This window comes from Aquila chrysaetos, chromosome 1 (assembly GCF_900496995.4).
Source record: "Aquila chrysaetos chrysaetos chromosome 1, bAquChr1.4, whole genome shotgun sequence".
NCBI classification, from domain to species: Eukaryota; Metazoa; Chordata; class Aves; order Accipitriformes; family Accipitridae; genus Aquila; species Aquila chrysaetos.
In genome coordinates this window covers 49875581-49891018 of record NC_044004.1, presented here as the reverse complement: position 1 = coordinate 49891018, position 15438 = coordinate 49875581, and the positions used below count along the sequence as shown (strand labels likewise).

Genomic DNA, 15438 nt, shown 5'->3' with positions numbered 1-15438 from the left:
GATAAATCTCGCTCTGGGCTGAATGATGTCTTCTCACCTTCATGTACTACCTTGGAGCATTCAGTGTTAGACTTGAGGTTGTGTGTCTCCGTGCAGAAAGTGGCAAAAAGTACAGCGTAGATTCCAGCAGCCCAGAGATGCAGAAGACAAATAGCTCAGCTTATCTTTCACCAAAACTATTGCTGCCACGTAGGGTTGGACAAAATCAGCTTGTGAGTAGGGATCAGGTAGTTGAAGTTGGATCTAAGCAAGGCAGAGGTGAGGACAAAGGAGAGCTGGAGGATGCCTTTGGCCAAGTATCAGTTGCCCTGTACAGTGTGGGGTTTAGAAACACTGCTGGATTCTTCTGTGCCGCCAAGCTCTTGAGTGGCGACCTGTGTGATTAATGATTTCTGGCATCTCTAGTGGGTGGGGAGATCCTGTCCTAGGTTAGTTACAATTTTATAGGACTCTAACATCCCATCTGGGCTAGGGCAACACAGTATAAAGCCACTGGTTCTTTGGCAACTGCAGTCACACAGGGTGATGCAGCATTTCCCATCGGCAGCGGGTACTCGTGGTAGCACAATGCACCATTTCTTTTCTCTGAAGTACCGCTACAGCTGCTGGGCCATTTGGCAATCTGAACAGGGAGCAAGAGCCTGTACTGGCTGCCGACTTTTTGGTGACACCTAGTTTGTCAGACCATCTATCTCAGAAGGGACGTGGAACACCTTTTATGTTAAAACATCTGTTGTATTTATAAACCTGCACTGATGCTTGAAGAGGTGTTTGAAAAATTGTATATGCCATTTTTAGATGAAGTTTGAAAAACCTGGTGTATATCATATAGATCATATACTTCATGTATAATCATAAACATCATGTATCATTATAAAATACTAAACATCATCACATAGCATGTGTATCTTTGCACAGCGTCAGAGATCAAGCTTATAGATAAAATGGCAGGAGATGGAAAGAGAATAATATTCCTACTTTATTATTAAAGATTCAGTGGTCAGTATGTTTGGATATTACCCGTTAAGTAATTAACAGTTGTTTGGTCAGAGTGACTCAAGTAACTACTGGCAGGTTTTTCTTTTTTATTGTTATAACCTGGTTCTTTTGCCTATCTAACTACAAAATTTCATAATTTCTTTTTCTGTATGATTCATGTGTTGACTTGCTGGTAGAAAATTTTGTCCAGACTGATAGTGAGAGATTTGTATTTCTTTTAAACTGGATTCCCTAAGCCAATCAGAAGAACCTCTCCATAAGCGTGCTGAAAGACAGTTGAAGGCACGTGAACTTTTTTTTTCTCTGGCAAAAACTCTGTTGCGGTATTGGGCAGATTCTGGTTTTCTGCTGTTTGCATGGGAGCTGTTTGCCGATGACAAAAGAGGAGCTAGGGGTGCTGTGGGAGAGGGCTTGTGGAAGGTTACGCCCACACTAGCAATTGGTGCTGTGCACTAGGAGCAGAGCTGTAGCGCCGATTTGCTGGTCCTGAGGACCTAATGTCCACGTGAATGTATTTTTGAGGTGCTGGACTAGCTCTGGTTTGGTCCCACGTGCTTCACTAGTGGCTCGAGTGTCTGGGGCATGCTTCTGGAGGGCTGCTCCAGAGCCGGTTACACCCTGAACGAATCCTGCGTGTGGGCTCCGAGGCAGCACTGTGCTCTGTTGGGAGAGCTGCTGATCTGAACTACAAATTGGTGTAGACACAGCTGTTGAATGTCTGCTCTTATCTCTTGAGTAAGTAAATTGAGACCATAGGAACAGGCTCTTGGAGGAAGTGGCAATACTAGTTCTGACTTGTTTGCTAAAATCAAGGTCTACTAAGAATAATACCTATTAAAAAAACCCTTTTAATGTTGTTGATTTGGCTTCAGATACAGGAGAAAATGAGGGAGCTCTTTCTGGTGCTAAAACAAAAAGAAAAAAGGGAATCGGCATTAAAACAAGAGGGTAAGATGCCAGAAACACTAGTGCAATTCCCTCTCTAGCATAGCTGTAGGTATTTTGACATAGCCTACGATGACTAAGCCACTAGATTCAAGAAGTGCCTGTGTACTAAGAGCATAAAGCAGTTACAGTCTTATACTACTATTCTTAAATGGTTTTATTTAAAACAAAACCACTCCACCCACCTTAAAATCAAAATTGAATTACACAAAATGAAGATGTTTCCTCAACAGCCTCAGCTGGCGCACGTGCTGCCAAACTGAAGACTCCGTACTAAGTGAACTATGTTACAGTGAGTGTGTCAACATAAAGGGGGTAATAAGGAGACTGTGAAGAAAAACTGCTTGAACAGTTTCTTACACATGATGTGTTTCCTACAGGCCCATTTTTGAAATGCTGTCACTTAAATAAATTAACAGATTTATGTTAATTAATTATGTTGTTCAGATGTCTCATAAGCAACATCAACTCCTACAAGCCTAAACAGACTTTGCACAAAATAGAAGTCTTTAGAGCGCTATCACAATTAACTTTGTAAAGTTGCTTTATTGAAGGGGAAAAGCCTTTTAAAAAAGCAACTTTTAAGTAAGTACTGTGTTGTTTTTTGTTTTTAATGTGACAGTCTATCATATCTTAACTTTGCAGCCAGTCAAATTTTTTTTTGTAACCTGAAGCTGGGATGAAGGAAGCTACAGATGTGGTTTGCTTAACAGGTTCAAGTTATTCTGCATCAATCTGAACAGAAGATAGTGTTGGAACTACACTATCAACTGGAAAACTTCTCAATTCTGGTTCAGCACATTTTGCTCCTGGTCACATTGGCTGCTTGAAGTGTACGTAAACACAGCTTGAACTGATTTGGATTTGTTAGTTTTCCTCTTCTGTCATTTCAGTCTTCTGCCCCGTCAGGCCAGTGCCTTTGCTCTTTGAAAACATGTTGCTGCAATTTCTACAAATTATGGAAGAAAATTACATAATCTTAAAAGCTATTGCTCTGTTCCCTGCATTAAATACTCATATTTCTACCCTTCTATTTCCATCCCCTCTCACAAGTAGTTCAGCCCAGACTGACGCACCTTCTGTCATCAGGGGGCTGAAAGTCCTGGCCTGTGTTCTCAGCAGAACAACCTGAAGTAAGTCCTGGCAATCTTTCACTGTCATTTTAGGAGAGGATTAGCTCTTTAATTGTTTTTACATAAATACCAAGATGATCATAGCTTTTGTATGTCAGTGCTTGCTGCAATTTTTTTTCCCTTAAACACCAACTCACTGAACAGATTTTACAATTTGTAGCTGCTCAGTCATTTTGTATGGCTTTTTAATCTCAAGGCCAGATGGAAGCGTGATCCTTCAGCATCGCTTATTTTGCATAATGTAGGGATTGGAACTACATTTGAATAGCACATAGTCATAGATGTATAAGTATGTAAATATTTTTCTTTTCCTTCCATGTATCTTCTCTTCTGATGTTTTGGTTTGGTTTTCTTTAATGAGAGTTTTCTACAGGGAAAACTGTCACAAACAAGTAAATGCTATGCCCTGACAGAAGAGTCTCACACAGAAGAAAACAATGATTTTGGTCAAGGAGATCTGAGAGAGAAACTGACACTCAAGTGGTAAGTTTCTGAGACAGCTGATGACTTACCTTGTTTTCAGGGCACTGATAAAACTGCTGTTGGACTGATCTGGAATGATGTCGGGTGTTTTTTTTTTTTTCTTCAGAAGCTTTATTTCAAGCTCTCCTACAATCCTAACTTTGATTTTAGTTGTATTTATGGATTTATTCTCTGCTGTCAGACTGCAATCAATTGATTGAAATCCATAAATAATAAACATTGTTTCAATTTAAGATGCAGTAACAAGATGCTATCGGAAGAAGTTTTACGTACTTGAGCAGCTTTTTATAGCTGACTCCCTCCGGAGTCAAATCCTGACACGTTCTTAGCGATAGGAAGCTAATGGCTTTCCTGCATGTTTGCTGAAGCCCATGTGACAAATCCTATATGGCAACTGAAGGAGAGGACACTCGCGCACCTGTTTGTGGAAGGGTTACATAAAAAGTCCTGCGACATATTTTAGCATCTACCAGTAAGCTGAGCAACTTGACCTGCTTTACCCTTCGTAGGATGTATGATATTAAATTAACAACAAGAAATAGGAGGGGGGGGAAAAAAAAAGACATACTAACATGAAAAAACACATTTTATTGCACTTAAGTTATAAGAAAATAAAATTTCTAAGTGAATCAAACCATAGACACAATCCCTTTAAAGGTTGTTTTCCTCCATCATGTCAGGTTGTTACATAACTAAAATTAACCAACTGGAATCTGATTGTTTTAAATCAGACTATAAATAAAACAAAAACAAAAAAAAAGGAGGAAAAAAGATCGCCTAGGATACAGTGTTAAACCACTTTCACAGTTCAGCTTGAGTTGTGGCTCTTGGAGAATGAGGCAAACCATTTGACTCTTTCGTTTCTCATTTTGTTTGCATGTGACATCTTTACAAAAACGTTAAGTTTTTGCTCTGTCAGTTCCTCCCAGCAATAACTGTAACAGTTGTTTTTTTTTCTCAAATACTGTAAAACACTAAGACTGACCAGCAACTTTATTTTAATTTTTGTATTTTATAATATTTTTTAAAAATTTTGTCAGTTTTTTTAATGTATGTTCATTCCATTCACCACAGCCCTCACAAAGAAAAATTTCCCCACAGAACAGGCTGCAATAGCTTTGTTCTAAGGAATGTGTTTTAATTTTTGCCCAGAAAAAAGAAAATAAGCTTTGCACACACACTCAATTCTTTATTTGCAGGCAAACTTCACTCTTAATTGTCTGAAACTCTTCCACTCTCAGCCTCTTAGAGGCACAGTTGGCTCAAGTTTCAGTGGCAAAAAGTCTTTTTCTGTAACCAAACTAGAGCAAATTTGGAATTCAGTCTGGGACTAAAACGTCACAGCAGAAAAAAAAAAATAAAAAAAAATAATTTGCTTTTCTTTCTTTCATTTAGCAGCATAAATAAGTTTGGCCACTGGGAATACAGTACAGGGGTGGGACAACAATCCCGTAATTGAAGACCTACTTCTAGCACCAGCATTGCGAATTAAATCCATCAGAGGACTCTCAAAACCCAGGACAACTTGCCACCTCAGAGCAACTTATGTGTTGAAGAGTGTAGATGGAAGCAACAGTAAATAGATTAAACAGAGGCTAATACTGTGATTGACATTGGCAATGGTTGGCAAAAAAAAAGAGGAATAAAAGAAAAAAAAGAAAAAGCTCTGATAAAACTGTACAAAACAATTCACAGTAATATTTTAGCTTTTCCACACCAGGAATGGACTCTTTGTTTTTGTTCTTTTTTTTTTGTTTTTTTTTCATTGCAGATGCTCTCTAGTTTTTGAAAGTCAACCAGTGACTGCTCGTAGAGGTTGGAAGGGACCTCTGGAGGTTGTCCGGTCCAACCCCCTGCTCAGAGCGGAGCTAAGGGACAGCGCGTTGCTCAGAGGGGCTGCCGGGACCCAGGGTGGCCCAGGGGTGCACGAGCAGGCTCGCCTGTGCAGCTTCTTTCAAGATCTTTGTGGTAAAATAACCTGTTAGCAAGAACTGTAACAATTTTTTTTTCACCTCCAAATTGCTCAAGGAGCAGTTGGAGGAAAGTAAAGAAATAATTGCACCTGGTTTCATTTCAAAAGTCGTATTTTTGCAAAGCTGTCCCGGTCAAAAGTGTAGCCTTTTGATGTGACGAGACAGCAAACGCCTCTCTTGTCAGTTATAGTTTGTCATCTTTGTCTTCTCCTTCGTAGTCTGTAGGTCTTTAGGATCTGTTGCCCCAAGCCAACATCCTGCACCACCAAGGACAAGGGATTTTTTTTCCTTTTTCTTTTTTTTTCTTTTTTCTTTTTTTTTCAGGGGGAGGGAAAGGAGAACATCGTCCACGTTTGGACAAATTCATCTTTCTGCCCTTCACTTCATATCCACGTCAAAGTCCAACACCAGCAGCTTTGTTTCCTCAGTCCCGTTGCGGCTCCCAACCGCACACACTAGCTTTGTGTTAGAAGCTCTGATCCGCCACACGACGCCTCCACTTCCCCCGCTCTCCAATGTGACTAGATTTCGGATAAATTCACCCGTTTTCAAGTCCCAAAGTTTTACAGTCCCATCATCTGAGCTGGTAATTACAAAGTTCTTGTTGAACTGTAAACAGGTCACAGCACTCTGATGCTTGTTGGGACCTGTAACAGTAAACCAAAATGATTTTATTTGTAATTAGAAAGCAATGTCAGACACCACTGCATATAGAATAAATACCTAGCTATTTGCATACAGCCGTTTCTATCCATTAGATGTGTTAACTCAGTTTTTGTACATTAAAAGGTACAGAAGCCTTGCTGTGCTTTCAAAAAGTGAATGCGGGTATAGAAAAATTCCCCAATGTTTCCTTCTGTGTTACAGTGATCTCGTTTTGTTGTATACAAGCAGTAGGGCAAGTGTGCACTTTGATATTCGTGAAAATGAACTTAACCATCCAGAATGAGGTGACCGCTGTAAGCGTTTGTCTCCAAGTCCCTTTGAGGTGTTATTATGAGATTATTCTATCAGTAAATATTGACAGTTATATATTGACGTATAAATATATACTGTTAAAACAGCAGAGTCTGCTTTATAAGGAAATTTAATTTTCTGCTCCAGCCAGTGATGCTGCATATGATATACAGGAATGATGTAAGACCTTTTTTGTGGGGAGAAACAAAGCAATGTGTTTGTGTGCACGATGCCTGAGTGGCAACTGTCAAAATGGAAACAAAAATCATTCTTCTTACTGAAATAAAGAAAACATCTTCCACTCATTGCTCTTGATTTATTGCAACAGACAGTGTACTTTGCCTCCCGATCCAATTAATCAGTAGACTTTGAAACATCCAAGTGACCCCTAAATAAATACGTTGACTGACTGTTTTGAGATGTCATTTCCTACATATTTCTGTGGCTTATTAGGCTAATATACCCGTAGCAAATTGCTATCACTCCAGACCATCTGCCTTTCATAATAGGCAAGTGATTTGAATAGATTAGATTAAATACGTTTTGTTCTTCTAATTCGGAGAAAGATCATACAGATGTCATCAGAAAACTATTTAAGTTGTAAGTGGTCCATGCTTGTTTCTTTGTATGTAATTATTTTAAAGGGTTTTTTTAATGTAGAATCTGCAAGCATAGATTACTGCAGGCAGCTTGATTTATGTGAAGGTAGTTTAGGCTCACCTTGCAATGTCTGTAAACATTGTCCTGTTTTAATGTCCCAGATTTTGACTGTAGAATCGGCATTCCCAGACACAAGTATATTGTCCTTGAGTTCCATTCCACTCGTGAGAGACTGGTGGCCTGTTAGCGTGTGAATGCAGTTGCCTGTCTCCACATCCCAAACTCGGATGGAAGTGTCAAGAGATCCACTCACCACATGGATACCATCAAACTACAAGAAAGGTATGTCTATTACAAACAATTAATTACTATCTTACGAAGAAGGCTGTCAAGCATTTAATTCACTAAATGCAACGTTAAATGCTATATATATTTGGAAACTGCATCACAAAGTAATAATTCAGTCTAAGGAGAGATGGCCACGTTTGATACCAGAGCAGGCGATTCATCGTCAGTCTAATCTCCTGTTGTAGACACGGGCTATGAGGTACGTGGTTCGAGGAGAAAGACTCTGAACCACTGGTCTTTTAAATGTAATACAGCTCCTTTAAAGACAACAGACTCCTGACGCTACTGCAGTGTGCAACAGTAAGAATGAAGTTTTCCTACGACATTAACAAGCTAAACCTGCTTTTCACAAGTCAGAGGGACTTTAAGCTGGAGAAGGGCACAACGTTAATCCAGAATCATCTACACAAAAAGACAAAACATAGGAAAATGGAAGGAATGTAATTGAAAAATGCTGGGTTTATGCATTTTATAATCCTGATTGTGTGCAGTAAGGAACTTTAAATTCTTAGTCACTGTAGGGAAAGGCATACAGGATAACATGTCCAAATTCTTGGATTTTTCTGGGCATATTTTATATATAAAATAAAAATATGTAGAACATGAACATGTAAGAGAAATGAGACACTTTTGACCAAGAGGACTGAACATGTAGAGAATATAAAGGTGGAAAGTAACTTAAGTGATAGTGACAATGACATGAGAGTTCAGAATGCTCAAAAAAGGAAGGGAAAAGAGCAGTAGAATAAAACCAGTGGGCTTCAAGGAGGAATACTTCAATAAATTGAGACTTCCTTCCCATGAGGTTTTTATATATCTATTCTCTGAGGGGAAGAAGAGTTCAGGAGAGCTGGCACTTTCTTAAAGACACAAACTACCCTTGTGTGAAGGAAAGATAGGAAGTGTAGTAAATTACTAAGACCCACTTGGCTAAAGCACAAGGAATTGTACAAAAAGTAGAAACTAGATCAATAGAGGTGTTTAAAAGAGCACACTGGGACAAAATCAGAAAGGCAGGGCACAAAACAAGATAAAACTACCAAGAGCTGTTAAGGATGATAAAACATTTCTGTAAAAAAACGCCAAACAAACAAAACCAAACATGAGGAAGGCCAAAATAAAAAAGCTCATTTACGCTCAGTGGGAAGGAAACACCAAGTGAGGCCAGCTATTTAGCTTTTTTTTTTTTTGCTTCAGTCCTCAGCTGTCTGAGTGTAGGCTCACAGCACTAACACCGCTGACAACTGAGTACAAGCTTTTGCTAGAATGGGGAAAAAAAACCCACATAAGGCAAGTTGTTTTAAGACAACTCAGAGACATCTGCTGCTATCTTTGAGAACCCATGGAAGACAGACAAGTTTCAGATGGCAAATACAATTCCTTTCTTTATTGAAGGAGATGATGGGAGATGGAGAATTATGGATCGGTCAGCCTAACTTCAGTTTCCAGAGGGAACTAACAAATAATCAATCTGGTTGTAAGCCCTTAGCAATGTGTTAAGTAGCAGCAAACATAGATTTGTGGGAAAATTATCTTAACCAATATGATTTTTTTCTGTGACAGAGTAAAAAGCCATGTGAAACAGCAGATGCCTCGGTTGTATATTCTCAAAGAGGGAGGCAAATTTGAGGCAGGGATACTATCCAGTTCAGAACTTTGTTCACAGCATTATTAGAGATATCAGAAAGAGTTCCGGGGAGGGGTCTGGCATTTAGTATTTTCATTAGGCTTTGGGTGACATTTGAAATCGTAGAACTGACCCAAAGCAAAGAGTGTAAAAGTCAAGAGAAAATTGTGAAGGTCTGAGCTTGGCAGGGAATGAATGAAGGTACAGCTGCAGCCTGGGAGAATGCAGGATGGGCAGGAGTCTTTGTTATAGCTAGGACCATCCGACACTGCTTGTCCATGTGGACTGACCGGTACCTAATAATGGCAAAGAATGAACCCAATTAAGGGAACTGAACTATCTGAGACTGCTTCTTTTTATAAAACGTACAGAAAACTAACATAGATCTCTACAGTCAAACATGGTTGAGCGTGGTACCCAGGTCCAAAAGAATGTAGAGAGCGACTGGCTTATACAGACTGCTTATCTGCTGTATGCATTGCATTTCTAGTGAAAATATACTAAAAAAAGATGCTCTGGTATCTGAAATAGGCGTCTGCTGTGTAAGGCATATAACATAACTTTTCACTTGTAGTAAGCATTGGTAAGACTTTGACTGGAATTTTGCATCCTTTTTTGGGCACCCTGCTTTCAAAAGAGGATGTGAACTAATTTGAGTTCAGACAAAAGGACAAGGAGTGCTAAGTAGCCCAGCAGACTTGTTGGGTGGAAACACTACAGAATGTTTTTCTTTCCTAAACAGAACTAAACTGGATTGATGTAACAAATTTTGAATTCTTTCCCCCTTTCCTACAGATTAATTGTATTCCAGGTACATAAGGTATTCAGAAAGAGAGCTTTCAGGCTGGGCATCGAGACAAACTTTACTCTGATATTGCTACAGTCAGACAAGAGTTTGGATCAGTGGTTGAGCTGTTATCCATGAACCCTGAGGATCTGTGGATTACTTCAACAGCAGCTAAGAAAGAGGAAGAAAACTCAACATGGTCAGTAGTCTTCAACTGCTGCATAAGGATCTCTGGAAAATGCTAGGTGGTCTACAAATGGGGAAATACTGGGGTATAATAGAACCTGCCATGGAGTGGGGACAGGGAGGACAGGCTGGTTATTCAGCCTGATTATTGTATTTGTGGGAGTTCTGCTGTTTGGGGCTGTTTCAGGTCAAAGGGCAGGAGCTCACCATGCAATTTTAAAGAATCTTTCTGTCCTAAAACTGTAAGCACCGGTAGCTTCCTGTCCCCCAGAAATTTGTTTCAGAATGCCAGACTCCATTTACAGGGTGTAAATAGTATTGGTGTGTAACATAACCCCAATTTTTTGATCCATTATTACTACAGTATCAGAGCAAGACATGAATGTTCACAAGCCAAAACAAGAGGCAGTGGTGAAGAGAAGGCAGAGTAACATACGCTGTTCCCAAACTGCCCTAGATGAAATACAACATTTGGAATATTTTTAAGAGATAGGTAGGTAGAGTACAGCATTTTCAACTTGCTTGCTGCTTGTCTAGAGAGTACTCCCCAGCATGTGAATGTAAGAGAAGGGCTGGAGATTTTTGATAAATTTTACTACATATTTTGGGAAAGGAAACCAATTAGATATTTTTTTCACATTTAATCTATTATGACAAGATACACCTTATGAAAGATACACTCTATGAAAAATGTCTCTAGCACTGAGCTTCACTTTCTGAGCCACAAACTAGAGTAGTTACATGCTGAATGCAATTTCCCGATTTTGAACTGTCTTTGTTAATTTCTTTTTCAAGTTCTGCCAGATTGTGGTGAGAACAGGCACAAGCATGAAATTAATTTCTTTCGCCTTTCAATGCCTGGAAGTGATGCTTTGACTCTATGAATGAACAAGATGATCTTTTGGGTTAGTAAAGGTAAGAAGAGTCTACATGAAGTCTGTGTGTATCTTTGCTAGCTTAGTTCTGATGAGCAGTTCGCATGACTGGTAGGCAATAGAGCCATGCCACAGAGCAGTACCATAATAACCTGCATCTACAATAACATGTCTCTGCTGACAAAGCCTCACAGTTGTAGATCTGGCCTCTAGTCAGAGAAGAGGAAGCAGAAGGCTGGAGATTTACATCGGAACATTAAAATTTTAGATTCGGCCTTACTGTGAATTACAGTTTGGAACTGGAAGATGGGACTACAAAATAAGGATAAACAGATCTGCATAATTCAGAACATTAATCCAATGGGGGTTTTGGCACATTTTCAATTACTATAGCATCTGATTTATTTAAAACAGTAGGTTTAGAATTTCTTTGGGGAAAGCAAAAACATAGCTCCAAAATACATGCAAGATTTCAAAAAAAAACCCCCAACCAAACAACCCAGCAACCCACAAAACTACTTAACTTGCTGTTATGGAGATTTGGGCTTTATTGTACTGGGTGCTTTAAAAAAAAAAAGCTCCTCTAAAAAATTCTCTGTTTCTAAATTAAGACAACATATAACTAGTGTAACGAAATGAAAGAGGGGACTATCACAGATGCCTTTATATTCTTGTGGCCTGTATAATTCTGGAGTAGGTACCCACAATTTAATAAACAAGGTGAAATAAACTGACTTTAAATGTTACTTAAGGAAACTAAAGTGGCAGATGAAAATCACGTACCTGTAATGAGTAGACTCTGTTAGTATGCCCTTGCAGTGTGTGCAGACAGGTCTCTGTCTCTGGATCCCACACTTTGACCATAAAATCATATGCACCACTTACAACCCTTCTGCCGTCATACTGAACACACCGAACTGCAGCTACGTGGCCCATCAGCACGTGTAAACACTGGCCCGTCTCTATGTCCCAAACTCTCAGTGTAGCATCTCGAGACCCACTGACCACTCTGGAGGAACAAGAAAACCCCTCCTGTACTTAGCATAGGACATAAAAGTATTTATTAAAAACAATTAGACTTGGGTATAAATCAGTTACAAGTTTTAATTTTGGACATTAGATAGCATTAGTCCACTAGCTGCCAAAGATCGAGTTTGGCATGACATTTCATTAGGGTGGCAAATGACTTCAGTGTTTTTCTTCCTTACTCTACTCACCTCCTCAGGATCTGTCTATTTGATATAATTAGCAATCAGTATTTAAAAAGGCACTTCATTCCTGAACAGCAAAACGATGCCATGAGAAATTATGTGGACTGTTGTATCTATCTATGAAAGCTTATGAATATGCTGAGCTTCACCCAGTGCTATGAGCATTCGGTTCTAATGACTGAGTTAACTAATTCTAACAACTAAACAAAGAAGACCTTTAGAAGTTTTACTTTTAGTGAAAGTTATTCTGCTTGATTTTTTTCAGTTTATACTTTTAAAAGCTTTTTTAGGCAAGAACAGAAATGAGAAGGAATTAATATTAATGGCATTGATAAAGAAAAAACCTCGTCATTCTTCAAAAGAGAAGAAATACAACCAACAGGCACTCTGTCAACAGCTCATTACCAGAGCCAAGTAAAACAGCTTTGCCAGTGTTCGTTGAATCGAGACATGGTTTACTATTGCAGAAACTATGATATGATCAGTTAATATTTAAATAAAATACTGCAGTGACGGTACTTAAAAAGTCATTCTGTAAAATGAGTAGAAGTTTGTAGCATTGACAAAAAGGAGAAACTATTCAGAGTGTGGGAGACTGGATCACAGCATAACAAAGAATTAGTTTTGAAATAATGTAGAATGTGACTTTATAAAGTACATGACTCAATTTTCTGTTAATTAGTACTCTTATGCTTTTGCTTCTATTAATCATCTCCTCCCTTGTGTTGATTTATGTAGTTTAGTTTGAATGCTTCGCCTGGTTTGTATTTCACTCAATGTTGGATGAGGTACCCAAGTTTAACAAGCATTTTCTGTGAACACAAGTGTAAATTACAAGCCAAACTGTGGCTGTAGCTTTAGACAAAGCCTTACCTTTTCTCATGGAGATGCATGCAACGCACCGTGGAGGTGTGTCCGTACAAGGTGTGTATGCACTCTCCGGTCTCAGCGTTCCAGACTTTCAACGTTCGGTCTGTAGATCCACTGATGATGATATTGTCCCTCATCTGTGATGACCAGACTCCGCCTGTGTGCCCAACCAGTGTTCTCAAACACTGAAAAGAAATATTTTGCTTAGTTACCCTGTTGACAGAGTTGAATGGAAACTGAAGTAATCTAGGAGGTAACAGTAGTCTCTCATAGCAAGAGCCAGAAGACCCGTGGAGACTGCTTTGTGATTGAACTAAAAAATCCCACCTTTTAGAAAACACTCATCAAATTTCTCTCTGCATTGTCAGTACTTCGACTATAAGGAATTTTCCCTATAATCTTCCCCTTGATAAACTAAACTGTCTTTCCAAATTTCTCAATACATGGCATGTTTTGCAGCCTTGAGTCATTTTCCTGGCATTTTTCTGAGTCACTGCAGGTTTTCCAACAGCTTTTTGAAGCGTGAGTATTAGAACTGGAGAAAGCATTCTCTTAGTAGTTTTACCACCAATCTATAAACCATATACTCTTATTGTATTTTTCTGTTTATCCAAGAAACATTGCATTCTGTGAGCCATAGCTACAGCATCAATACTGCAAAATCACGTTTCAAACCTTTTTCACTTTACTGTTACCCAGGAGAGAATCGCACACTACATAAGCACAACCTACCTTCTTTGATCCCAAATGTACGACATGATTTCTCACCATGTAGAGAAAAGTGATTGCTCACACCTACTTCTATAAAACCTCCGTCACTCTGGAACAATGACTTGTCTCTGTCTCTCAGCCTGTATCCTTTACAAGTAACAACTATATATGCTTTCTCACCAGGCAGCAATAAGTGCTAATTAGCACTGACAAGAAGAGATCCTTGCAAGACCCCTCTAGAAAGATACTCCATGAAGATTCTGCATTTACATTAACAACATGATCTCTATAATTACCCACTTTCTAACCCATTTAAATATATGCCATGTTGGTTTTTGCATTGCTCTATTTTCTTCAGTCGTGTCATGGGGATACAGCCTTGCAGTGCACATAGCCATCTATTTCTGCACGATTATTTTTATCATTCAAACCTGTAACTGCACAAGAAAAGAGGTCAAGACAGTTTGATGATCTCTTCTTCTGTAATCTAATGCTAAGTGGCATTAATTGCCATGGCCTTCCTTTAACTCTTAGTTGACTCCTCTTGTCGTAGTCCAATATTTTTTATCTGAGATAACGTATCCTAAATACCCAGTCTTTCAGTTTACTGCATTTAATTATTGACAAATTTTAGCTTTCTGGCCATCCTTTGGATCTTCTCCTTGTGCTCGTACCTTCTGAAGAAACACCAATTTTACCCCACAGGTTACTTTAGAAAAAAATCATCAAATACAGATTATCTGGATCAGCTGTAATAAGAAAAACCATAACTTTGGTAGTTGTTTTTGAACATCCTTGTGAGCTTCTGCTGAAATGTTCTGTTATTACTGCATGCTGTACCTCCATCACATGAATTTTCTCCCCAAATAAATATTTTTTCTGCATCAGTGATAGTATACTAATTTCTGTTGTTAATATCCTGTTCTTTCTAACATCCTTGAAAATGCCTTTGCTTTTTTGCTGTACATAGATTTCCTGTTCTTTAACATTTTTTACCAGTCTTCTGCAATTCCTGGCTCCTAGCTTAGTTCACTGCTATCAAATCCCATCTTTTTTCAGTTCAGAGCTGTTACTCACTTTTACAGTTCCCTTTTTTTTAAAATTTCAACCGATTTGCTCATATTTTAAGAAATCATCCTTCTAAAGCAGTAAGAACACAGAATCCTTATTTTGGGCTTTACATCTGTCAAGGGAATTATTTAGTCATGTTCATTTGCACAAACCAACCTTTAGGGTTTTTTTATTTTATTAATTCTTCAGCATCAGTAAGCATGAAGGCTGATATAGCACTCTTCCATCTTTCATATATAATTTCTGGCTCTCTTAAAGGTTTGGGGTAAATAGTCACACTAGGATTTGTAATTACTTTCAAAAAATTACTGAACAGGAATTGTTAAGTCATGCTACTATGATCAATTTTATATATTTAAAGGAACATTTTGCTTTTGAGATGGTGGTATGTACAAAGGAAGTATTTTTCATTTGAGTTTAGGCTGCCCTTTTCAATTAAAAAATGTAAATTTCAATATGGGTTCCTTCATTAGACAGTTTGTTGTAGGGAAGCCAACAGAGGCAGAGTGAGGCTGCCTATTGCTTTTAATTTTATTCTTCCCCACAGTAGTATTTACAATCCCATCAAGGATCTTCTAGGCATGCAAAGACAAATGCTTTATCCATTCAGCTTCAACATTATAAAGTGGATACCTTCTACCTCTTAAACACATTATCCTCAA

The 15438-nt window shown here is 38.7% G+C and overlaps 1 protein-coding gene and 1 long non-coding RNA gene across 7 annotated transcripts in view; one reads left to right on the top strand and one right to left on the bottom strand.

Annotated features, from left to right (window-relative positions):
* Positions 1-4128: 4128 nt before the first annotated feature.
* Positions 4129-15438, bottom strand: part of FBXW7 (F-box and WD repeat domain containing 7) — a 187613-nt gene continuing 176303 nt past the window's right edge. For all 6 annotated transcript variants that reach the window (XM_041122390.1, XM_030010890.2, XM_030010879.2 and 3 more), the window contains 4 exons: positions 12998-13179; positions 11697-11922; positions 7211-7421; positions 4129-6180 (listed from right to left, as the gene is read on the bottom strand). In XM_041122390.1, coding sequence (XP_040978324.1) covers positions 5912-6180; positions 7211-7421; positions 11697-11922; positions 12998-13179 — 888 coding nt within the window. In that variant the 3' untranslated portion in view covers positions 4129-5911. The remainder of the gene's footprint in view (positions 6181-7210; positions 7422-11696; positions 11923-12997; positions 13180-15438) is intronic.
* On the top strand, positions 9859-14001 carry LOC115340084. The gene is made up of 4 exons (XR_003922918.1): positions 9859-10051; positions 10403-10531; positions 10834-10953; positions 13889-14001. It is a non-coding gene; the product is annotated as an uncharacterized LOC115340084 (long non-coding RNA).